At 48.5% G+C, this 25068-nt stretch overlaps 1 protein-coding gene across 7 annotated transcripts in view; it reads right to left on the bottom strand.

The window, feature by feature from the left end:
- Positions 1-25068, bottom strand: part of IGSF3 (immunoglobulin superfamily member 3) — a 93790-nt gene that overhangs the window by 24178 nt on the left and 44544 nt on the right. For 5 of the 7 annotated variants that reach the window (XM_058716080.1, XM_058716081.1, XM_058716082.1 and 2 more), the window contains 6 exons: positions 15075-15452; positions 12585-12995; positions 8472-8861; positions 7005-7064; positions 4172-4573; positions 518-922 (listed from right to left, as the gene is read on the bottom strand). In XM_058716080.1, coding sequence (XP_058572063.1) covers positions 518-922; positions 4172-4573; positions 7005-7064; positions 8472-8861; positions 12585-12995; positions 15075-15452 — 2046 coding nt within the window. The remainder of the gene's footprint in view (positions 1-517; positions 923-4171; positions 4574-7004; positions 7065-8471; positions 8862-12584; positions 12996-15074; positions 15453-25068) is intronic. The other 2 variants (XM_058716079.1, XM_058716084.1) reach the window with 2 other exon arrangements.

Below are 25068 nucleotides of genomic sequence, written 5' to 3'. Positions count from 1 at the left end.
GGTTTTAGGAGACGGCGTGATGTCAAGAGACCAGAGTCTAAAAAGACATGACAAGTTAAAGTGGTCTGTAATCCCTGACTGGATCCTGGTTTGGAAGGGGAAAAAAAAAAAAGCTACCAAGGACATTATTGGGACAATGGGGGAAATGCTGGTAACATGCCGTCATCGTGTGGAACTCTGGGGGGTGACAGTGGTGTCGTGGTTGCACAGGAGTGTGTCCTCGTTCTTATGAGACACACACGGAAGTACTGAGGAGGAACAGTCCCAAGCCCTGCAACTCCCCCTCAAATGGTTCAGAGACAACAGCACGAAAACCACAGGGAAAACAAGCACAGTAAGACGTTAACCGCTGGCCGTCGAGACAAGGGAACGGGATTCTTGCGGCTACCTATGGGCTGGAAATTTCTCGAGCCACAAAGTTGGGAAATGGAAGTGGTCCCGCCGGGGGCCCCACGCGTGTGCCGCCCTCCCCCCGGCCGCGTGCCGGGCGCCCCCCCTCCCCGCCGGGCCCCCTGACCTGGCTGCAGCACCCTGATCTCCAGCAGGTTGGAGGTCCGCTCCGCCAGCCGCGTCCAGGAGTTGTTGTAGTTCTTCCGCCACAGCTCAGCCACGCACTGGTACTTGCCCGCCTCTGTGTCGCTGGCCCGGCTGATGCTCAGGCGCACGTTGTTGCTGGACTCGGCCTTCTCGATGGCCGTTCGGGTCCGGAAGCTGGAGGACCTGTCCCCCCACTGGACACCCCCGTCCCGGGTGAAGGTCACCAGGTCGTGAAACTCGATGGTGCCAACTGGCTGGAACCGCCAGGTCACGGACACGGGGACCCGGGCCGGGTAATGGGGTTTGATGATGCACTGCAGGTCAAAGGAGTCGCTGTAGGTCACGCCTGGCGTGCGCGAGATGGCTGTGACCGCGAAGCCCATTTCTGGAGAGAGAGCAGAGAGACTCCAGCTAGGGGAGACACGAGGATTTCTCAGGGCGGTGTGCGGCAGGGGTGGGGCTGTGGGCCAAGCTAGCGGCACAGAACCGAGGCTCCAGCTCTCTCCTGATGCCCAGGCCAGATCACTTTAGCTCGCATTTAGCACGAGCCCAAAAGACCCCATACACAGAGGCCAGAGGCAAAGCTCCTCAAGCAGCACTTAGCAAACCCTTCCTGATGAAACCTTCGTGTCGATCTGCCTCCCATCAGCCCTTGCCAGGATTGAGGATACGTAGGCAGAGCCATTCCTACAGATTTGGGGATCCCATGCTGAAACAGGAGAAAAAAGCTCTCAAGCCAACGTCATTCACTGCCTGCAAGGTGGACACTTCCCCACCCCCACCCCCACCCCCCCGACGCCTCCTCTGCTTGGCCCGCGAGGCACTGGAGCTAGACAAGGAGGAGGCAGAGGATGTGTCCCTGTTCCCCGGGCCAAGCAGTACAGGCTTGCTCACCAGTTCCTTTTCCACTTTCTTTGTGAAATGCAGGGAAGATGGGCAGTGAGGGACCCACAGCAGGTGGGCTGACCTTGAGCAGGTGGGGAACTGGGTGAGGTGAGCTTCTGCAGTTACAGCAGGCTGCCCCCTACTGACGGCAGCAGGCTGATCCCGGATACCGACTCCTCAGTGGGCGCTATGCGAGTTCCTTCACCTTGAAACACTACTTAATATTAACACACTGGTTATGATCATAAGACTGCGAACAGCCAGTGTTTACTGAGTGCGGTGTGCCAGGCGTGGGGCCAACTGCTGTGTTTCCACCACACGTCACTGTGTCCTCAAAATGACCTTGTAGGACAAGAAGGCATCTCATCCATTTCTAACAGACAAGGAAGAGGCACAGAGAGGTTAAATAAACTGCCCACGATCAAGCAGCCAGGAAATGGCAGAGTCAGGGGTCTTATCTGGCGGTTTTACCCATGGGAAGTGGTTAAAGGCACAGACCCTAGAGCCAGAGGCCCGACTTTGATCTTTCTAAGCTGTGTGACAGCAAGTTACTTCACTTCTCTCTGCCTTGATTTCCCCATCTGTAAAACGGGTCCTAGTGAAGATTAAGTGAGTTAATATTTGCAACATATTAGGAACGGCATAGTACCTGGCACATGCTATATTTCACTAAATATGTAAAGGGACAAAGTAGACACAAAGAAAAGTACTTCCAATTCTGTAGGGAAAAGACTACGCACAGAATGAATCTTTTGGCTTCAGGTGAGGAGGTTAAGTCAGCAAATAAGTGGAAATAATTTGCTAAAAACTCCCGATCTTCAATTTGGATTTCATAAGCTTCTTTATGTCTCCTTAAAAAAAAAAAAATTTAAGACCCAGAGACCCATCCTTAAACATTAAGTAGTTGTGATAGTCACTTGTGCCCCTGTGTGCAGAATATGTTGCCATTAGAGTGGCAGGACACAGGACCTTAGGGATAGGACATGCCCCAGTGTACCTGGCCCCAGCATCCAAAGATGTCATCCCAAGAGAGAGCTTCTCCAAGCAAATGACTCTGTCCAGGGCTGACAGAGCACACGCCATGATCGTGGTGCACAGAGCACCCAATTTACTCTAACTGAATGGTCATAATGGCCCACGTGCGGCTGCAGGATGTTCCTATCTGCTGTCTCAGCTGGGTACCTGAGAGTGAACCATACCTGACCCCGTCAATATGAAAACACGTGTGTGTGTCACTATTTAGACTGAAAGGCAATCTGACCCCACAATGCCCCCCACTCTTCCCTGCCACAACTGCTTGGGTCTCCCTGATTATGGCTTTGGCCAGAGTCACCCCAGGGGTAGAGAACAAGTAAGGAGAACCAAGCCCGGGATCCCAGGTCAGAGCCCGTGGCGACCCTGACTATGGAAACCACAGACATATGATGAGTATGACAGACGTCAGGGGGATAACCTAAGAGAAGCTATCCCGACCGCTCCTTGGACATTCCTAACCTCACAGGGTGGGGAAAAGGACTGTTACTGGACATCCGGACATTTCCACAGGTCCACACTGGTGCGGAGCACTGGCCCGGGGACTGAGCTCATCGGCAAACTCAGCCACCAGACGAAGTTTCTAAAGCGAGAAAGCTGAGCAATGCAATTACTACACGAAGCAGGCCAATCTTTGGGACTAAGCTTTTAGAACAAGAAGTGTAATTCTAATCTTGGGTGAGAATACAGTACTCTATTGAGGGCAAAACCAGCGGGGGCTGCCACCTTTCCTGGGGTGTCAGCTCTAGCTAGGAAGTCGATGGGCAACATGGTCCCAGGGAGTGGGATACACGGTCACCGAGGACAAGTGATGTCACAGCTGTCCTGATAAACAGGAAGACCGAACATGATAACAAGTAGCAGACTGGCCTCTTAAAATTTAATCTACTGATTACATTAGGCGGATAAATGTTGATAGAAGCCGCTTTAACTACCCCGTGAGAAGCAAATCTAATTCTCTGGTTTTAGCAAATCTCAAGGTATCTTTGAATTTCATGCTAATGCGGAAGTGGCTTTCCTAAGGATGGTGCCTTATAGAGGAAGAGATAAAAGCACAGACTCTGGGGGGGAAAAAATGAAGAGAGGTCCCCAGCTTCCCAGGTTCAGACTGTGGGTCTGTCGCTTAAAAGCTGTAGCCATGAGCAAATTAGTTAACCTGTCTCCCTCAGTCTCCTTGTCAAATCAAAGGGTTGAGCTCTTGGTTAGGTGAGAATTCAAAGGGACAAGTGCTTAGACTCCACCAGGAACATAGTAAATGCTAAGTAAATGGCAGAAAGGGGTCTCCTACCCTTCTCTGCCCTGCTCTGGCCTTTTGAGGAGGGCTGGGCCCCTGGGCTGCAGGGCAGGAGAGCCTGGGGGGCAGGCGAGAGAGGTTCTGCTCTGCTGGTCTTGGCAGGGACCACGGTCCCCCCACCTGGGGCCACCACTCCTACTGGGTGGCTTCGCTCCCCTGGCCAGAACTTCGAACTTCACTCCTACCATGCAGACCCAGGAACAGTGACCGCCCCCAGCCGTCACCAGGCCCCCAGGGGCCCCACCGCGCACCACTGGCCCTGTCAACCCTACCTGCACTTTCACACACGGTCCCTTCAATTAAACCCTCTGGAAGGGGCCATCCGTTTCCTGCCAGGACTCTGATAAAAGTCAGGGTAAGGGACCTGATGTGGGAGCAATCTCCCAGTGATCCCACAGAAAGGACCGCCGAGTGCTTCCTTACCGAGAGCCGTGATGGAGATGGGGGTGCTGGCCCGGCGCTCCCCCACGATCTGCCACTCGCCGTCCACTGCCCGCACCCATTCGGTCACGTGGCACTCGTACTGGCCCTCGTCCTCCTTCCTGCTGTTGAAGATGCCCAGGCTGAACGAGTTGGGCTGCACCTGCTCCATCTGGACGCCCCCGAAGCTGCTGCGCTCCCAGTAGGACGCGCCTGGCTGCACAGTGCCATCCCGGTCCAGCCACATGATGTTGCTGCGGCGGTTCTGCCGGTCCACGAGCTGCCAGATGACCGAGAAGCGGCCCTGCGGCCTGCCCGCCGTGCGGACGCTGCAGGAGAAGTGCAGGTGCTCACCCTCAAGGATGACGCTGGAGTTGCTGGCCACCTCCACGGAGATGCTGCTCTCTGGGAAGAGGGAGAGAGTGCCACGCTGGGGCTTTCCGGCCTCTACTACCCCCTCCCCCACAGACGGGGCAGGAGGCTGGGTGCGGGTGTCACGCTACGCACTTCACCTGGCAGGAGGAACGCCCTCTGACACTTGCTGCGGCAAGCCCTGGCTGCTTCTGGGCACTGCTCCCCACGACTTTAGATCCATCACCTAGGAGGCCCTTTGCTGGGGACCAAGATGCTGTGTGGGATACTGAGGGTCTAAGACCTGAGACTGAACAGGAACCTAAGAAATACAGCACGGTGACGTTCCGACGTTCTATCGGTAATCTGTTCAGCTGGGGCTCAAGGGTTTTTCAACTCGGAATTTCAGGAAGTGGAATAACTCGGAAATTTCTACGTCACCTCCATCTTCCCGCCGTTCGGTGCTACGGCAGTCAAACAAGAGTGGAACATCTATCATGTGCCATTTGAGCCCCTCCGGGCAATATCAGCAAGCAGAACAAAAGTGACGGGAGGTACCAGGAAGATAACGTGTGCTTGCTTGGGTGTGGGGGATACTGGGACACATGTCTGCTTTCATAGTGCGTGTGGCAGTGAGCCCTCATACTTTTTCCACGAACACAGAGGAACCGACCAAGGCCCCTGGCTCTCTACCCTGCCGTCCACATTCAGCCCTGGTTCCGCTGCTCTGACCCTAACACATCCTGCCAATCAGAGTTGGGGATAAGGACCCCACTCTCTTTGCTCCTTTGCTATTCACTTAGCTCTGAGGTCACTCAATCGAACTAATTACACTTTACACGCCTCCTTCTGCAGCACAGGGATGGTGTGGTTCCTACCGTGCACTTGTTTTGAAGATTGAAAAGTTAACAAGACAATGTATGTCAACCACCTAACACACAGCAGGTTTTCAAAAACTGGTCACTGGTGATCACGTTCACTTTCTTATTCCCAACAACTTTTGTTTTCATAAACACCACGGACATTCTAATCTGCCTTCACTACACATATGCTATTTTGTGTGACTAGCTACGTCGAGTTAAAAGAAAAAAAAAAAAACAAGTGTTAAAGAATACAAAGCACCATTAACTAATTTGGCTTCAATTTTCTGGGTACCACTGACATGAAACACAATTTGAAATTAATCAATTAAGTCAAATTCCCCGATTCAGAGGCATACCTGATTATTGAGAGGGATCACACATACACACCCATAACCATGCATTTGAATCAATCTTTGCTCCCCCATATTTTCCCCCACAGGCAGAAACAGACAGAGATGAGCCCCAAGCCCCAGCAGGTAGTCTCTGTTATGGTGAGGATGCCTGCTACCCATTGTGGGTTGGCTTATTTCGTGTGAAAAATAGGTCTGGGCAGGGTTCAGGTTCCCCAGGAGGGCAACCTCCCCAGGAGCCATACCAGGATGACTTATGGAGATGACCAGGCTTCTGCGGCTCAAAGCATGGAGTTGGAGGCAGGCAGACCAGGGCTTGAAGCCGGGTTTACTGCTTCCTAACTCTGGAATCTTGGGGTTCTTCCTTAACCTACCCCCACTTCCTTTTCTCACGTGCAAAACAGAGACATTAAAAGAGTTCCTACTTCTTGGGGCCACAGCACCGACAATACCAGAGGAGGTAATTTACTTGTCATCATCAGTAATCATACTTCCTCTGTAGGCTAAAGACTCCTCCCCAGCCTTATCATTCCATGTGGGGCATCAAAAGGACAACTCCGGCGTCAGGGGCGGGAAACCCCTTTGCTGGCCTCCAGCAGAAGTATGACTTGCAGGGTGTCACCGCCATTCCCTACTGCCCCCCCCCCCCCCCCCGGTGGACTCTTCCGTGAGCCCTGGCTTACGAACGATGAGGGCTGCTGTTTGGTGCTCTGTGGCTCCAGCAAAAGCCCAGAAGAATCGCACGGTTACAGGTGGTCCTATGAGAAGAAAAACCGTGCGGGCATCCCAGGCAGAGGCAAACACAGGTGCAGTGCGGTGTGGGCGCTGCCCCTTAGGACGCGGGACGGGCATTCCCAGGCCTGAGAAAAGGCGAGCTGACCAGTTAAAACTCTCTGGATGAAGTGAAAACTAGGACAGAACTAATGAGACTCTGACTGCATGTTCGCCAAATGAAATTTCAAATCAGGAGCCGGATGATGTAGCACAGGCTTAAGCGCAGAGCGGTGGGTCTGGAGTTAGAAGCAAATATTTCTAATGCAACGCACGCTCAACCACGAACGGAACCGGCCCAGCCGCGTCTCTGCACGGTGCTCTGGCTTCTTCGCTCATGGGATGGAGAGAACACTGGCCTCTACGGGGATTTGAGGAGTGGGAGCGGGGAAGGAAGTGATATATGCAGAAGCACTCTGGGCTCTTGAGAGGAAAAGCGCCATTAAAATCCAAGGCATTATCACCATTACCGACGTGACCGTTGTTCTTTGGTAGACTTACCCAAGTGGCCTTGGGGCAGGATCTGGTGGTGCTGAGGGACTTTAACTACCCAGTTATCTGCTGGAAAAGCAATATAGCAGGCCACAGATCATCAAACAAGTTCTTGGAAGGGGTCGGGGGAAATCTCTTAGCACAAAAGATATAGGAAGTAAACAGCGTAGCTGCCCTTCACTGGATCCTTAACAATGAGGAATTAGTTGCAGATTTAAAAATAGAGAGTCCGTGGTTAAGGCAAGCACAAACCGACAGGAAAACAGTCAGGAGAATGGGCATTCAGTTCAACAATTTCAACTCTACAAATATTCAGCAAGCACCGACCCTATGCAAAGCACCATGCTAGGCATTGCAAAGAAAAAAAAAAAGTCTAAGAAACAAAACAATGTCAAGATAATTAGGTGTGTGAGAGAGATTTAAAAAAAAACAAAAACAGAAGTACGAAAGAAAGGAACCCTGTTGGTGAGAAAAGAAAGAAGTAGGCAAGACCCTGTGTCTACTCTTTCCTTCTCGCTTGAAGAGAACTACATCAAAAACGTACAGGTGTAAATAAACATGTAAAGGGAATCATCACAAGGCTAGGGGAGAGAACAGTTTGAGTAGTTGAGAAAAGGTTAAAGGTTAGTTTTAAAACTTCCCTGTCTTGTTTAAAATCATGGCATTAAAAGTTTAATTCTCTTTTTACTAAAAACAGAACTAGGAGAGAATTGAGATGTTAATGAAAACATCCTGATACTATGGATGATTAAACACAACAGGAGCAAACACAGGTCGTGCCCGAGTCCCCAGCCACAACCGTCACCCACCCAGACCCAGACGAGGCCAGCTTACATGGAGGTGGGGGCCCACCAAGCATCCTTGGAAACTGGCTAAGCTTTAAAAGGAAGGCTATGCTCCAGGAAGACGTAAGAGGTCCCACCCACTGACTTTGAAAACACAATTTCAATAGGGAAGAGACATTTAGGGAAATGCCAACCCTTATACCCCCAAAACCCAGACAGCAAATCCTTTTTAATAATGTGCTCTCAGATTTAAAATCCTCCCACAAAAGGCCAACCCTCATAAGTGAGATTTCAAGGTAGGCCTCTACCCACTCCATCTGGGACTTAATTCCCACATGGGAGCCAACAGGCATCCTGGATTCCTGATTTTCCTCCAAGCTGAGCTGGCAGTGCTGGTGTTGACAGAGGGCAGCCAGTGCTCAGATCTGGGATGCCCCCTCCAGCCTGCAGACATACCCCCGCGCTCTGCCTAACTGGGGGTTGCTAAGTGTGGGCAGGCGAGTGGAGAAGGGAGACAGGTGAACTGGTTTTGCCTGCCAGAGCTGACTTGAACCCTTGAGTTCCAAAAGCCCCGCCCTCCCCTCCCTCCCCTTCCCCCGCAGCTCATCTGTCCCCTGACTCCTCTTAAATGATGCCAGCTACAGACCAGACCACGGGGAGCAGAAGGAGACAGCACATCTTCTCTACTTACTGATGGGGAGGACGATGATGGGGATGTTCTTGGGCCGCTTGCTCTCCTTGTCGATGAATTCCCCGGTGACCGTTTTCTCTCTCTCTGTCACACGACAGTTGTATTTCCCGCTGTCATCCTGGCGGAGGTGATAGATCTTCAGCACAAAGACACTGTCGCTCTCTTTGGCCACTTTCAGCTGGCCCCTGGCTTCCCGATGGGCAAATTCACTGTTGAGGACCGGCACTGCGTTGGGCCCCATGCTGGCAATGAGCGAGCTGTTGAAGGCCCAGGAGACGGCAAAGTAACGGTCGGGAACGTTCTGAGCCTCCAGGATGCATCTGAACTCCACCGGTTCACCCACCGTGTACAGCCGCTTCTCCGTTTCCAGCCGCACGGTGAACTCTTTGTCTAAGAAAACGAATTAACAAAACGATGGATGCCTTCTGGGTGAATGAGGGCCCCTGGCTAACTCAAGTGCACCAGCAAATTCCCACCCCCCATGCCTTCTTTACAGTGCCAACCACAGCACTTCCCCCTTGTCTTCAGAGAAAAACCCAGAGTCTTCAGAGAAATTCCTGAGGGTCACAGACAGAACTCAAAGGCAGCTAGACCCAGACAGTCTAAGGGGCTTGTTACCTCAGTTAAGACGCGTGGGGGTCCGTCTGCAGCCTATGACGCAGAGGTCAACAAGGTCTATCATCCCTGACATCGCTTACCCAGGCCTACCCTTGATCTATATACTCCCAGAACCCCATGTAAGCAGCAGGATTGCAAACACTTTCTGCGAATGTTGTAGGACTCACCCCCACTGACATGTGAGACAAAATTACAGTGCTGACCCCAATCCTCATAAACGCTCAAAAAAATACATACACTGAAATATGGTCTCCACTGCCACGTGGGTACTGGAAGTCAGACACAGGTAAGACAACCCTTCACACAATTCCAAGGGCAAAGGGAAAACCAAAGTCTCTCCATGAGTTACCACCTGTCAGATAAAATCTCAAGAAAGATGGAGAGGGAAAATTTTTACCCACTTCCACCAAAAGCTAATGACCTCTGAAATGGACAATGAATCCAAGCACCCTTCAGAAAGCCGGGTGTCTGATCAGGAATGGGGGGGTACTCAAAGAAGGGCTCATCACCACTAACAGCATCCCACGCACAGTGAGACAGTGGAAGGCTCTCATGCCTCCCAGGTTCAGCCTCTAAGCTCTAAGATGCTCTAAGAGCTCTAAGCTCTCAGCCTCTAAGATGACGCATGGATGGTGCTTCACCTGCTAGCATCTCTCTCTCTAAGAGTCTGCATGCAGGACAGACTCCCTGACTAAAATCGACAGAAACAGAAGAAAAGACAACCAGCGCTGCCACCAGTGGGGAAGCAGAGGCTTTTAAGCAGGACATTGCACACTCTCGATACCTTTCCTTCCCCCTCCCTCCCTATCCCCATTCAAGGAATCACCCAGAGCCCTGGCCTCAGAGTTCCCAGGCAATCCCACGGATTGCCTTGCACAGTGATGCCCCCTACTCTGTCTCTAGCACTCACTTCGTGCCTTCCAGGCACTGCTACCGACCTGACCTTGGCCTTATAGCTCTCTCTTACCTGGTCTCTCCACATCAGACCCAACTTGCTTAATCAACCTCCACCTGGCCTCCATGGCTTTTTGCTTCTAGAACCCAGATCTGTCATTCCTTCCTTTAAAATCTCTATTTCCCCCCTCTAAGTGTCTGCAGCAGTGATTTTTAAGCATTCCTTGGTGGGGGCCGGGGGTGGTGCAGAGGCAAGGGACTTTGTTCCTACAAAACCTTGTGTCACCCAATATAGACAGCATTTGGTTGAAGCAGGCGAGGGAACGCTGTGGCCCTCACACGCCTTCCTCCAGCACCTCCTGGCGCACACAGACACATGGACACACACACACCTCCACGTGCAACCTCTCAGCCAGCTCTAAGGGCTTCCTAAGATCCCAAGAACAGCTTGCAAACACCTGGTCGGTGGAGTCAAGGCCAAGCTCCAGATCACAATATGTGGGGCTTCTGGCCGCCTTTCCTTCCTCTTCTCCTCACTCATTCCCAGGACACAAGCTCGCCCCACGCTGGACTCCTCTCTGCTTGCCAAACACAGCACACAATTTTGAGCCTTTATGCTTGTCCCTCTGACGCCTCTGCAGGCTTCAGATTTGGCTCAACTCACCAAACTCGTTGGCTTTCTTGGGTTTGCCTTAATGCTCCCATCCAGGGAAAACTTAATGTTGCGAGACCACCCCCCAGTCACCGTGTCCCTGAGCGCTGGACGCACAATAGCATCGCAGCATTCAATACACTCTACTTAGCCACCGGCCTTCACATCCGCACCTTCCCTGAGTGCAGCCTCCAAGAGGCGTTCATCTTTGAAACCCCGGTGCCACACCTTGAATGCAGCAGAGACCTCTTAAATGTTTACTGAAATGAACTAAGAGAAGAACAAAGCTGGGGCTGCAACCATTGAACCCGAAGAGCCCAGAGGCACAGAGTAACACCATCAATTTTTTTTTTTTTTCCAATCTGGTTTTCCCTTTGCTGGCTTCGTCTGAATACATTTGCTGGGCAAATGCAAAAAGTCCTAATCCCAAATCGGTAAGATTAAAATAAAGATTAACTGATGCAACCTAATTTAAAAGCATTAAGATTCAAAATTTGGTCCAGACTTTTGAAGCCGATCTTAAAACCATCCAGGAAGGGAAAGGATAAATATGAAATCAAGTGGCTTCCACAGATGTCTTAGTACTGGAAGATCCAGAAGCTGCTAAACGCTCTGGGTCCTGCAGAGCAGATAAAACACTCCCTTTCCGGGAGCCGACGCTTCTCATCAAAGCCCATCAGATGTCCAGAGAATCACTCCTGCCCTATCACCCGTGGAGCTGTGCTTGACGACACGAGTGGTGGTGGAATCGCCTGGACAGTGTACTGGAAATCCAGCTTCCCAGATCCCAGCCCGGGAGCCTGGTTCAGGAAAGCAGACTGTTGGGCAAGTCGGAAGCACTGCTCTACAGGCACCTATGAACGAGTGGCAGAAGACCAAGGCCACTGACTATATGTAGCAAATGGGAGTGTGACGTTAAGGACAGGTCCCGAAGAGGAGACCCCACCGGCACCACAGCTCACCTGCTGCACCTACACATCTCCAACGCCAGCCCCTCACCAGAGGTGAGCGGCAACACAAGGAAGGTCCGCGGGCCGCTGCTGTGCCTGATGACGGCACAATCACCACCCTGCAACCAAAGCCAGGGGACTGAAGGCTCATGGAGAGCCCTCCCCCAGCCCCGCGGAGGCAGCCAGCGACAGTGGTCGGCTCTGATCTGGAGCACGGCTGGACTCAGGGGCATGGGGAGCACAGCGTGAGACTGCGGGAGAATAATACGAGCAGGCAGGAAAGGAATCGGCTCATGGTGCTGTCATCTTCTTGCCCCAGCTATAAACATGTCACTTGACCTCCTTTTTCACCAGATTGATGGAAGAATCTGGCACTCACCAGGCTGGCCTTGCCAAACCCTCCCATGACCTCTCTCGGGAACCCCCACACAGCAATCTGCCCCTGGCATCTGTCCCACCACTGCCTGACCTCGCAGAACTTCTGAGGGACTCTGAAGGAACAGGCGATTAAGCATTTCGGAAATGGTAAAACACCACCAAAGACATACCATTAATATAAAAAAAACAATAACTTAAGCCAAAATTTCTCTAGATCATAATTTCATACCTCTGGTGGAAGGCTCACAATCTCAAATGTCTTTCACAAACGAAACAGGACTGGTCCCCAAAACAGGCAACATCATCAGAGGGGGCAGACCAGTGTGGCTAATGGGGGAACCCAGTCATCAGACACAAACAGTTTATGTGACATCTCCCAGTTTTTAAAATGAATTTGTAATTCAAGGAAATATAAAATTCCAGGTAGGTCCAAGAAACCAGGTCTGTAAGCCGGACTCGGTCCGGGCTGCCCTCTCCAAGACTCACTAGACGGTCAGATGGTGCGTAGGTATCTATACATTCCTAGGACTTTCAGAGGTCACCAGAGAAGGAGTTGGCACACCCTCCCAGCGTCTGACAACCCGCACCGTCAGGCAGAGAATGGGCACGAGAGAGACTGACCAGTGGGCTGGACGTTGACCACGGTTCCCTCGGAACGCTTTCGGGTCATGGCATACCACGAGCCATCCGGATCCTGGATCCACTCGGCAGCCTCACAGTAGAACTCGCCCTGGTCAGAGGGCCGCAGGTGGAAGACGGTGAGGCGGAAGGTGGTGCTCCCCAGCTTGTCCAGCCGTACCTCCCCCAGACTCTGCCTCTGCGCATAGTCGCTGCTGGAGTGAAGCACGAAATCTCGGCTCAGGGAAATCACCTCCACGGGCTTCTCGCCCCCTCTCTGCCGGAGCCAGGCCACAGACAGGTGGCTGTGCTGGAACGTCTCCGTGGCCACCTCACAAGTCAGCTCCAGAGGGTCCTGCTCCACTTTGTGCAGAGTCTGCGGTATGGCCGTGGTCTGCAGAGTGTCAGGGATCACTGCAACACAGAAGCATCCCGAGCACACGGTCACAAAGCCGCAGAATCAGTCTCACACTCACAGGGGCCAGCCGCCCACCCCGCCCAGCCTTCGGCAATCACCGTGAGGCCGCAGGTGACCCCAGGTGGCACAGAAACAGAAGGGATTTTCTCTTTGGGTTTGGACTGCAATTTTTTGACACTTACCTGTTCGGTATTTTAATAACTTTTAGATAACAGGCGGGATGTATTTCGTTTCACGTACTAAAAGAAGTCCCTGAAAATACTGCGTGAAACGAATTCTCTTTTTAAGCTCAGATGGTTTGCTTTGGTACCGCTTCAGGATACTTTCACTTGGCTTCTGACCGATCTTCCAAAGGAAACAGTTCCTAGAAGTTTACATTTCTGTGTGCCCGGCTCACCTCCTCCCTGCTCGCCATCCCACCCCCACCTCCCCCCGACTCACGTCAGCAATGCATTGCTCTAGGAAGGCTAGGTTTCAGAAAATCTTTTTGGTAGAGGAAAGCAAGAGCATCCTTGGTTGTCTGATAGGCTGGATTTTCATATAATTCATGTGTCAAAGTGGTCTGGGCTGGAAGAAGCCATAGTTTGGGCAAGCGAGGACGCTGCCTCTTGGCCACTCGGTCGGAACCGTACTCTGGAGACTAAACACGGCCCCTCTCGGCCTGATGGGGACACCCCAATGACAACCAGTGTGTGTTTCCTCAGCACACCCACCTCGGGCCTGGCTCTCGCAGGCCTCCTGATAGGATGTGGCAGGAACGGCGAGCTTGGCGTGGAGGGCGGGGGGATTTCTGGGTGGACAGTGTGGGGCTGCAATGTTCACCCATGAGGACGGTTAACAATACCAAGGCTATTCTGTCCTTCTGCCCCAAGTCTTAACTTTCCAGTTTTTATTATCACCACTATGCCTGGAGATCATGACTCGGGCAGAAAAAGAAGACCAGCCTCGATACTGGTGACCTTTCATGTCAGCAAGCATGGGGGCCCAGTGCCATCCACACCTAAATGTGTCCCCTCCCCTACCGCCAGCTCCCGTCTGAGCAAGGACCTACAGCCGTATCCGCTTCCTGACTGAGCAGTGCCCCCGGTGTCACTGAGCCGGTCCAAGGGCCTGCCATCTGCAAGCCCTTTCACTTCTCTTCCAGCTGATGTCCTATGCTCCGTCTTTCTCGTCATTTCTTCGGGCAACCACAGATGTCCTTGCCTTGTATCCCCTATCCCCTTTCACCACCTACAGGGTCCGTTAGCCTTCTCTGAATTCTTTTTTTTTTTTTTTTTATGTTTATTTTAGAGAGAGAGCGGGAGAGGGGCAGAGAGAGAGGGACAGAAGATCCCAAGCAGGCTCTGCACTGACAGCAGAGAGCCTGATGCGGGGCTCAAACTCACGAACTGTGAGACCGTGACCTGAGCTGAAGTCGGACACTTAACCGACTGAGCCACTTAGGTGCCCCTTCCTTCTCTGAATTCTTAACACCTGCACTACAGTTTTCATAAGTTTTAGCCTCAACCTGCTATGTATTCACAAGCGAACCCACAACCTTTGTTCACTCATGCTAGGTGTTAACCACTCAATGTGTGGGGAACTTTGGTCTTTTGGGTTTTTTTTCAAGTGAAATAAAGTTGCACTATTAAAGAAGCGACTCGGTGTTATGGACTCCATGTTTATTTCCTCCCCTCCCCCCCCCCCCCCCGCCCCAAATCCACATGGTAAATCCCAGTGGGTCCCAAACACAGTGGTGTCTGGAGGTGAGGCCTCTGCGGGGGGTGATTAAGTCAGGAAGGTGGAACCCTCATGAATGGGATTAGTGCCCTTGGAAAGGGACCTCAGTGAGCTCTCTCATTCCCTTTCTGCCACGGGAGCAGACAATGAGAAGTCAGAAGTCGGCAACCCAGAAGAGGGCCTCCCCCGCCCAGAACCGACTGTGCCGGCACTTGGATCTTGGACTCGCAGCCTCCAGAACCGTGAGAAGTAAATGCCTGTTGCTGAAGCCACCCAGTCTGCGGTATTTTGTTAACAGCGGCCCGAGTGGACCTGCTCGGGTGGGACACCGGCCACGGGAAACATCACCTCCTTACCTACTAGGTTCATCTTGGCACTGTAACTCCCAAAGTACCGCTCATCCGTGTTGGGCGTGTGGCACTCGTACTCCCCGGCATCCCGGGCCTGGAGATCGGTGATGTGCAACAAGGCCGAGTTCCCCTGGACCCTCTCCACGTAGATCTTCCCCCCACGGACGCGCTGGGTATAGATGGCATAAGGGAAGGAAGAGTCCACGGTGCTGACGATCTGGACCTCGCGCTCCGGGGCGGACGGCAGGTAAATGGACCACTGGAAATTCTGCTCAGCAGGCCCCTGGTAGCCACTCACGTTGCACCAGATGGTGATGTGGGAGCCCTCCGTGCGGTACAGGGGTCCTTCCTGGACGGCAACATGCCGCTGTGCCAGCACTATACCTGGGGGGGGGACACACACACAGGCTCGCTTACTCCTCAGACCAAGATGCAGCGCAGGCAGCAATCTCCAAAGGCTTTGTTGTTTGTATGACATGGTAATATAAATAGCTTACTGGCCCTTTCGGAGGCACTCTGTGATTTATAAATATTAATTAAAACACTCGGTGGTAAAGCTCTGTCCCTAATTTGCATATATGGAAATCGGATCGCGCAAAGTCGTGGTTCTGTTACTTATTCAACAGCTGACCCCTGGGAGTTTCATTTAGTCCCTCTGTTTGTCATCTGTGTGGCGGTTTTATATCTATTTATTAACGCTGTTTATAAAGTTTTTAATAAAACGAGCAGGAAAAGTTGAATCCCTGGCACACAGTCAGATGAAAACAAATAAAAGCAACCGTCTTGCAATCTGGGCCTGCAGGCAGGGAGGAGTCCCGGCGCCCTTTCTTTGGAGCTGCAGCCTGCGTTTTCGAATGTGGCTACTCCCGGGACACCACGTGGAGGAGTGTGACTTACCTCCTCTACCCTCCTTGAATGGGGGCAGAGCTGAGCTCCTGCAGGCTGCAGCAGCTTTAAGTCGAGTGAGTGCCCCTGAGTGTGAATGTGCAGGGCTGAAGGGGATCCCTGCTGCCCAGATGCCCACACGTTGCCAATGGCAGGTGATGGGGGGCTGACAGTGCAGACCCATAACAAGGAAGCAAGCCTGCCCTTAGTATGGTGGCTCTGATTCCCCACCAGTCCCCCTGCCTTCCACCTGGGATATGCTTCTCTGGGGTCCCCTCTGCCTCCTCCATGTTTTTCTTAACACGGTCTCCCCAGTAGACTCAGGGGTGAGGAAATATGGTGAGTTTCACTTCTCATTCCATGCCAGCCTAACGCTGATCCTGCCTGAGCTACTGAGCAGGTGGGAGGGGGCACATGCCCTTGGGCTTCCTTCCCTGAAGCAGCAGCAGCCGGGCACAGCAGCGAGGCAGGTGAGTTCTAGCCACAGCTCTGCCAGGAATTGGGGCGGGATTTGTCATCTGGGACAAGTTGCTTTTCCTTTCTAGACCTGAATCTCTTCAACCACAATATTATTTTTTTTAATGTTTATTTACTTTTGAGAGAGACGGACAGACAGACAGAGTGTGAGTGAGGGAGGGGCAGAGAGAGAGAGAGACACAGAATCCACGAAGCAGGCTCCAGGCTCTGAGCCTGTCAGCACAGAGCCCGATGTGGGGCTCAAACCCACAGACCGTGAGATCATGACCTGAGCTGATGTTGGACACAACCGACTGAGCCACCCAGGTGCCCCTAAAATGATTTCTAAGAAGGCTTGGGAGTAGACTAGCACATGTGCCAATGCTGACTTTGTCACTTCCTAGCTGTGACTCTGGATAAGTAACTTAACCTCCCTAAGCTTCAGTTTCCTCATCTGGAAGAAGGGCATGTGTGCCTCCCAGAGCTATCGAAAAGACTCAGTAAGAGAATATGTGCAAAGCCCCTGATACACAGTCCAGCCCACAAATACTCCTCCGTAAAGAGCCGCTAGCTAACCCTTTCTGGCTGGAACGTTCTGTAGCTCTGGATCCGCAGGGTTTGGCCAGGGATCACCCAAGGACATTCCAATGGCCCCTTGACAATGACAGCATCTCTGGGCCACCCACAGCTGCAGCGCACTTCCACTCCGTGAAACCTTCCCTCTCCCCCTCTAGAAAGGAATCGCAGCTGCCCCCAATGTAAACCTATCTGATGGGGGTCCAGCTGGTGAACAGCCGGTACAGCTCAAGTACTAGCAGGACGCAGCTCTAAGCCCAGTCCGGGGGCGCAGCTTGCAGGGGAGGGGGGGGGCAGGGCTTGTGCCTCAAAGCAAGCTGATCTAATCAACAAGATGACAGACTTTAAAACAGACCCTGCAAGGCAAGACCCGTGGCTTATGAACCGTAATTCACGGAGAACCTTTTCCCCCAAACGAAATCTTGCCCCAGAACCTCATCTTGGCTTCAGCACCAGAAAGTGGGAACTGAAAAAATGAGGGGTGGGAACCGAATCAACAGATCATGGTGGTGTGTGAATTTACCCGATCCATTCTGTTTGACAGCATTGATTACGATATCGAAAGTCATTGAGAAGACAGCTCATTAGTTATTTTCAGTCTGTTAAAATGTGGTGTATAACATTTTGACTATGTGTACTCTTTTTATGACAACTTAAAATATCTATATGGTGACATTTAAATCAAATGTTTGCAGTTCTCTAGAAACGCAGAACTCTGAAAACAATGTAACTATAGTCATAACATTTAGGTCTCTTTGCACTTCAGCGTTCTGTTAACCAACAGCCACCACCACTCGTCGCCGCCCGCTGCAAAGAAGGCTGGAGGCAGGTCGGGAGCCAGCTTCTTCCTTGAAGACGCTACTTCTCAACCTTGCTCTACGGTACCATCACCAGGGAGCTTTACAAAATAGCAGGGCCTGGACCCCACCTGAGGGAACTGGGCATTCCCATTTCTAAAATGCCCAGTGCATGGCAGGGTCAGGAACTGCTCCTCCCGGGTGTCTCCACATAGTGGCAACCAGGTGTCCAAATGAGAAAACATGTCCTAACATTCAAGCTCTCAGTGGCTTTCAGCTCCTTCCTTCTGCAAACACTCCACATCGATTTGGGTCAAGAAAGTTTCACTCTTCCCCAGTGACTGGGTGGACGGGAGGCCCATCAGACACTGGCTATTGTGAGGCAGTGCTGAGCTTACTCAGCCCCAGCCCTCATCCAACCCACAGACCTTCCCAAAGTGCTTGGTCCTTGGATAGTACACACCACCCCCTGAAAAGCAAACAGTGTTAAGTGGCATTAAGGAGCCAGGGCAGCAGGGTCAGAACAACTTGTCCAAGCCAGAAGCAGGTTATAAGCAGCACTGCCAAACAAACAAATAAGTACTGGGTTGTACTTGAGTCACACATATTCAGCTGCACCCATGTTTTCGTTATCTCCTTAATTTCCTTCCTGCCCCACAAAGGGCTTTTGACCCCTGAAAATAATGCCATTCTTAGGGAATGGACCCTAACATAGAAGTAAAAATTACCTTATTTTCCTCAGTCTTATTCCCTTTGTGCACCCCACCCTCCATAGTTCCTTCTCCAGCACTGCCCCTCACTTTCTGAGACTTCAAAGAGAACCAGGTCCCCTACCTGGGGCTCAGGCATCCCCTAACCTCATGGCCCCTCCCATCTTCCCTCTAAGCCTACAACAGAAGACTCCCCCTGGGCAGGGATCACCTTTTTTTTTTTAATTAATTTTTTTTCCTTTAGACATTCCTATACTTTTTGAATTCCTCTGCAACAAGCAAATATCACTTATGTAATTTAAAACAAAAGAACAAGTATTCACAGTATTATATAGAATTGAACAGTATTATATAGAACTGCACCAAAAGCAGAAAAAGCGTAGAAGACGAAAATAAAAACAAAGAGCAAGGACAACAAATGCAAAACAGTGACGCATGTGGTATATACTAATCCAACCATATCAGTAATCACTTCGAATGTCAATCGCTGGTCTAAATGTGCCAACCAAAAGACAGGGATTGTTAGGGTGGATCTAAAAACAACCCAACTACATCTTATCTACAAGAAATCCACTCTAGATATACAGATGCGTGTAGATTAAAAGTAAACGGATGGAGGAAAACACACCATGTGAACACTAACCAAAGGAAAGCGGGAGTCGCGACATTAATTTCAGACAGAGCAGATTTCAAAGTACAGAAAGTTATCACTGATGATGAAGGACATTACATAGTTCTCCACGAAGACATACCAACTCTTAACATGTATGCACATAACAACAACATACTAGATGAGGCAAAAACTGAATAGAACTGTAAGGAGGAACAGATGAATTTGCTATCATAGCTGGTGACTTCGGTACACCTCTGTCAGAAACAGACAGACCTAACAAGCCGAGAATCAGTAAAGACATAGCTGAACTCAACACCATCAATCAACTGAATATAATGGACGACTATTGACCGCTTCATCCAACAACAGCAGAATACACATTCTTCTCAAGCTCACATGGAACATTCACCAAAACAGACCACATTCTGGGCCATAAAGCACACCTTAACAAATTGAAAAGATTAGAAATCATACACTGTCTGCTAGCAGACCACAATGGTATTAAGCTAGAAATCAATAACAGAAAAATAATTGGAAAATCCCGAACTGTGGATATCAAACAACACACTTCTAGAGAATACCTGGGTCACAGGAGAAATCTCAAGAGATATTTAAAAGTACAGTATTTTGAATTAAATGAAGATGAAAGCACAGCTTATCAAAATGTGTGATATTCAGGGAAAACAGTGCTTCAAGGGAAATTTTATAGTATTGAATGCATGTATTAGAAAAGAAGAAAGATCTTAGTTTAATTTTTTTTTACACATTTATTTATTTTTGAGAGACAGAGTGAGACACAGTGGGAGCAGGGGAGGGGCAGAGAGAGGAGACACAGAATTCAAAGCTCCAGGCTCCAGGCTCCGAGCAAGCGGTCAGCACAGAGCCCGACGTGGGGTTCAAACCCATGAACCGTGAGATCATGACCTGAACCGAAGTCGGATGCTCAACCAACTGAGCCACCCAGGCGCCCCAAAAAGAAGAGAGATCTCAAATCAGTAATGTAAATTTCCTCCTTAGGAAAATAGAAAATGAAAAGCAAACGAAGTCCAAAGTAAGCAGAAGAAATCACAAGAATCAGAGGAGAAATCAATGATATTGAAAACAGGAAATCAATAGAGAAAAATCAACAAAATCAAAAGCTGGTTCTTTGAATAGATCAATAAAATCAATAAGCCCCTAGCCAGACTAAGAAAAAAGAGAAAGGACACCAATTACTAATATCAAAAGTGAAAGAAAAGACATCACTACAGAGTCTGTGGAAATTAAAAGGATAATAAAGGAATCCTATGAACAATTCTGTGCCTACAAATTTGATAACCTAGATGAAATGGATCAATTCCTTGAAAGACACCATCTGTGAAAACTCAAACAAGGAATAGATGATTTCAATACACCTATACTTAAAGAAATCAAATCAATAATTAATAACCTTCCAAAGCAGAAAGCACCAGGCCTAGATAAACAAAAATAAATGGTAAATTTATTCACTGGTAAATTCTATTGAACATGTAAGGGAAAAAGTATAACAACTCTCTATAATCTCTTTCAGAAAATAGACAGATGGAATACTTCCTAACTCATTCTATGAGGCCAGCACTACCCTAATACTCACTAGACACAGACATTCTAAGAAAACTACAGGTCAATACCTCTTATGAACACAGATGCAAAAATCCTCCAAAATATTAGCAAATCAAACTCAATGATTTACAGAAAGAATTATACACCAAGACCATGTGGGACTTATCCCAGATATGCAAGGCTGAGTCAATATTTGAAAACCAATTAATGTAATCTAGCACATCAATGGGCTAAAAAGAAAAATCACATGATCGTATCAATAGAAGGAGGAAAAGCATTTGACAAAATCCAAACACCATTCATTATAAAAACTCAGTAAACTAGGAATACGGGGGAGTTTTTCCAACTTGATAAAGAATATCTACAAAAATCCTATAGCTAACATCAGACCTAATGGTGAGAGACTCAAAGCTTCCCCACTAAGATCAAGTACAATGCAAGGATCTTCCTTCTTACAACTTCTTTTCAATATCATACTTCTCTTCAATATTATCAAGTCCTTGCTAATGCAATAAGGCAAGTAAAGGAAATACAAGATATACAAATTAGGAAGGAAGAGAAAAAAACTGTCTTTGTTTGCAGATGACACGATTGTCTATATAAAAAAAAATCTAAGGGAATTAACAAAAAAACAAAACAAAACCCTAGAACAAATAAATGATGACAACAATACTGCAGGATATAAGGTTAATATATAAAGGTCAATTGCCTTCCATATACCAACAATGAATAGAGGAATTTGAAATTGAAAATAATATCATATACATTAGTACTGCCCAAAAATGAAATAGGTAGAAATCTAACAAAATGGTAAAGAACTAAATAAAATCAAAGAACTAAATAAATGGAAAAAAACTCAATGTTCTTGGATAAAAAGACTCAATATTGTCAAGACGTCAGTTCTTCCCAACTTTTATCTATAGGTCCAATGCAATCCCAATCAAAATCGCAGCAAGTTATTTTGTATATACCAACAACCTGATTCTAAATTTTATACAGAGAAGCAAGAGATCCAGAACAGCCAACAATGTATTGAAAGAGAAGAACAGAGTTGAAGGACTGAAACTACCCAACTTTAAGACTTACTATAGGGGCGCTTGGGTGGCTCAGTCGGTTGAGCGTCCAGCTTCGGTTCATGATCTCAGGGTTTGTGAGTCATGATCTCACGGTTTGATCTCACGGTTTGTGAGTTCGAGCCCCGCGTTGGGCTCTGTGCTGACAGCTCAGAGCCTGGAGCCTGCTTCAGATTATGTGTCTCCCTCTCTCTCTGCTCCTCCCCCACTTGTGCTCTCTCTCTCTCTCTCTCTCTCTCTCAAAAATAAGTAAACATTAAAAATTTTTTTAAAAAAATGACTTACTGTAAAGCCACAGTAATGAAACAGCACGGTAATGGAGAAAGAATGGACAAATAGATCAATGGATCAAAACAGAGACCACAGAAAGAGACTCCCAGAAATACAGTGAAGTGATCTTACAAAGGGGCAAAGGCGATCCAATAGAGCAAAGGCAGTGTCTTGAGCAAATGGGGCTCACACAACCGTAACATCACATGCAAAAAAATAATAATAATCTAGACACAGGCCTTATACCCTTCACAGAAACTAACTAAAAACAAATCACAGATCAAAACGTAAACTGCAAAACTATAAAATTCCTAGAATATAACATAGGAGGAAGCCTAGATTAACTTGGGTACAGTGATGCCTTTTTGGACACAATACCAAGGGTATGATCCGCGTAAGAAATAATTGATAAGCTAAGCTTCATCAAAATTAAACTTCTGTTCTGTGAAAGACAAAATCAAGAGAATTAGAAGACAAGTTGCTGGCTGGGAAAAAATATTTGCAAAAGACACATCTGATAAAAGACTGTTACCCAAAATATACAATAAACTCTTAAAACTCAAAAATAAGAAGAAAAAAAAAAAAACAACGGATTACAAAAGGGGCTAGAGACCTTAACAGACACCTCACCAAAGAAGATATCAGATGGCAAGTAAGCATATAAAAGGATGCTCCACATCTCATATCCGCAGGGAAATATAAATGAAAACAACAAAAAGATACCATCACACACCTGTAAGAGTGGCCAAAATCTGGAACAATGACAACACCAAACGCTGGCAAGGATGTAGGGCTGGAGGAACTCTCATAGCTAGTGGGAATGCAAAATAATATAGCCATACTGGAAGACAGTGGGGGTTTCTAACAAAACTAAGCATACCCTTACCCTATGATCCAGCACTTGTGCTCCATGGCATTACCCAAAGGTGCTGAAAACATTCGTTTATACAAACACCGGCTCATGAATGTTTATATCGGCTTTATTCCTAATTGTCAAAAGTTGGAAGCAGTCAAGATGTCCTTCAGTAGGCAAACAGATAAACTGTGGTACACCCAGACAACACAATACTATTCAGCATTAAAAAGAAATGAGCTTTCAAACCACGAAAAGACAAGAAGGAACTTTAAATACATGGTATTAAATGACAGAAACCAATTAAAAAGAAGGCTTTATAAGAATCCAACTATATGGCATTCTAGAAAAGGCAAAACCATGGAGGTGATAAAAAGACCAGTGGTTGGAGAGAGTGGGGAGATGAACAGGCAGAGCACAGAGAATTTTAGGGCAGTGAAAATACTTTGTATGATATTGTAATGATGGGCACATTTTATTATACATTTATCCAAACCCACAGAATGTACTACAAGAAGAATGAACCACAGGGTAAACTATGGGCTTCAGGTGATGATGATGTGTCAGTACAGGTACATCCCTGGTAACAAATGTACCACTCTGACGAGTGATGTTGACAATGCATGATGCCATTGTGTGCGGAGGCAGGGGCATATGGGAAACTTCTGCATCTTCCTCTCAATTTTGTTGTAAACCTAAAAAAGTTTAAGAGAAAATACTGGGTAGTAGGATGGCAAGTGATTTTTATTTTCTTCTTTACATTTTACTCCCTCCCAACCTCCATCCTCTGCAAAGAGTATGTTCTAGTTATAGACGTAGGAAAAAAAATTTTTACCAAAAATAAAAATAAGGTATGATTGCTGTATAAAATTTCTTCTTTATTGACTAACACGGTATAATAGAAAATATGTATTTGGTCTTTGTCCCTGGTATGTGGCTCAGAGCTTTGAAAACCCTTGGAATTTCTTGAGTGATAGAAACGTGTTTTGTCATTCATAAAGAGCCTCTGTTTCCCCTAAGGGGTTATGCTAATGATTCAAGGTGGGCCTGTAGACACTTTCAAGAGTGGAGCTGGCCTTCCTTAAAGGGTTGAAAATTTCAACCCCACCCCCCAAACTCCAGGAAGAGATAGGTACTAGAGTGAGCTCAAACACCAACGACCAATGATTTAATCAACCATGCCCATGCAATGAAACCCCCATATAGAAACCCTAAATGACAGGGTTAGGAAAACCTCCAGGTCAATGTGCAGGGATGGTGACGCACACAGAGAGGACCAGAGGTCACCCTCCATACCTTACCCTATGCACTCATTAGAGCTGACCTGTGCAACCAATAGGAAATGCAGAAATAATGGAGTTTGACTTCCAGGGCTAGGCCATAGTCAACAGGGTTTCTGCCTTGCTCTCTGGGATCACATACACCATGTCATGAGGACATCAAAGCAGCCTCTGGGCAGATCTACCTGAGGCCTCCTTCCAACAACCAGCATTTAACTGAGCCACCCGGGAAGTGGGTCTTCAAGGCCAGCCAAGATGACTGCAACCCCAACCCCCCCCCCCCGGGGGGGGGGGGGGCACAGAGTGAGAGCCACCCAGTTAAGATGCTCTGAAACTGTATGAGATAACATTTACTGTTTGTGTGTGTGTGTGTTGTTTGTTGACTTTTTGTATCATTTTAAGAATTTTATCGACAACTGCCATAATTACTGCTTTCACAGAGCACACATAGCTTCTCCGATCAAAATCCTTTTTTGGAAGACTACATTTTTTTTAAGAACAATTTTAGGTTTACAATAAAATTGAGAAGAACTTACTGTTGTTTTAAGCCTTAAGTTCTGGGGTAATTTGTTTTGTACCAGTATATGACTAATATTGACACCTGTGAGCCCTACAGTTAATGAAAAATTGTGTCCTGTGCCCGTGTATGTGTTTTCTGGAAAAAGGGTCCATAAATTTTAAGATTCTGAAAGCGATTCAACACCCAGAAAAAAAGATTAAGAATATTGCTTTAGACAGTCCATGGTCATTAGGACAGGCCATGTCCTTTTAGATTTAGTTGTGACAGTCTCCAGTCACGTAAACAAATGCATGGCACCGCTTAGCTAGCTTTTCAAGATACTACATGTCCAAGGATGCTCTCACTTCTTCCTCTGTACTAAGTCCTAGATGAACCTAGCTAGGGGC

The sequence above is a fragment of the Neofelis nebulosa genome, chromosome 2, assembly GCF_028018385.1.
Source record: "Neofelis nebulosa isolate mNeoNeb1 chromosome 2, mNeoNeb1.pri, whole genome shotgun sequence".
Classification (NCBI taxonomy): Eukaryota; Metazoa; Chordata; class Mammalia; order Carnivora; family Felidae; genus Neofelis; species Neofelis nebulosa.
The sequence above is the reverse complement of the archived record's forward strand: the minus strand, read 5'-3'. Positions and strand labels throughout refer to the sequence as shown.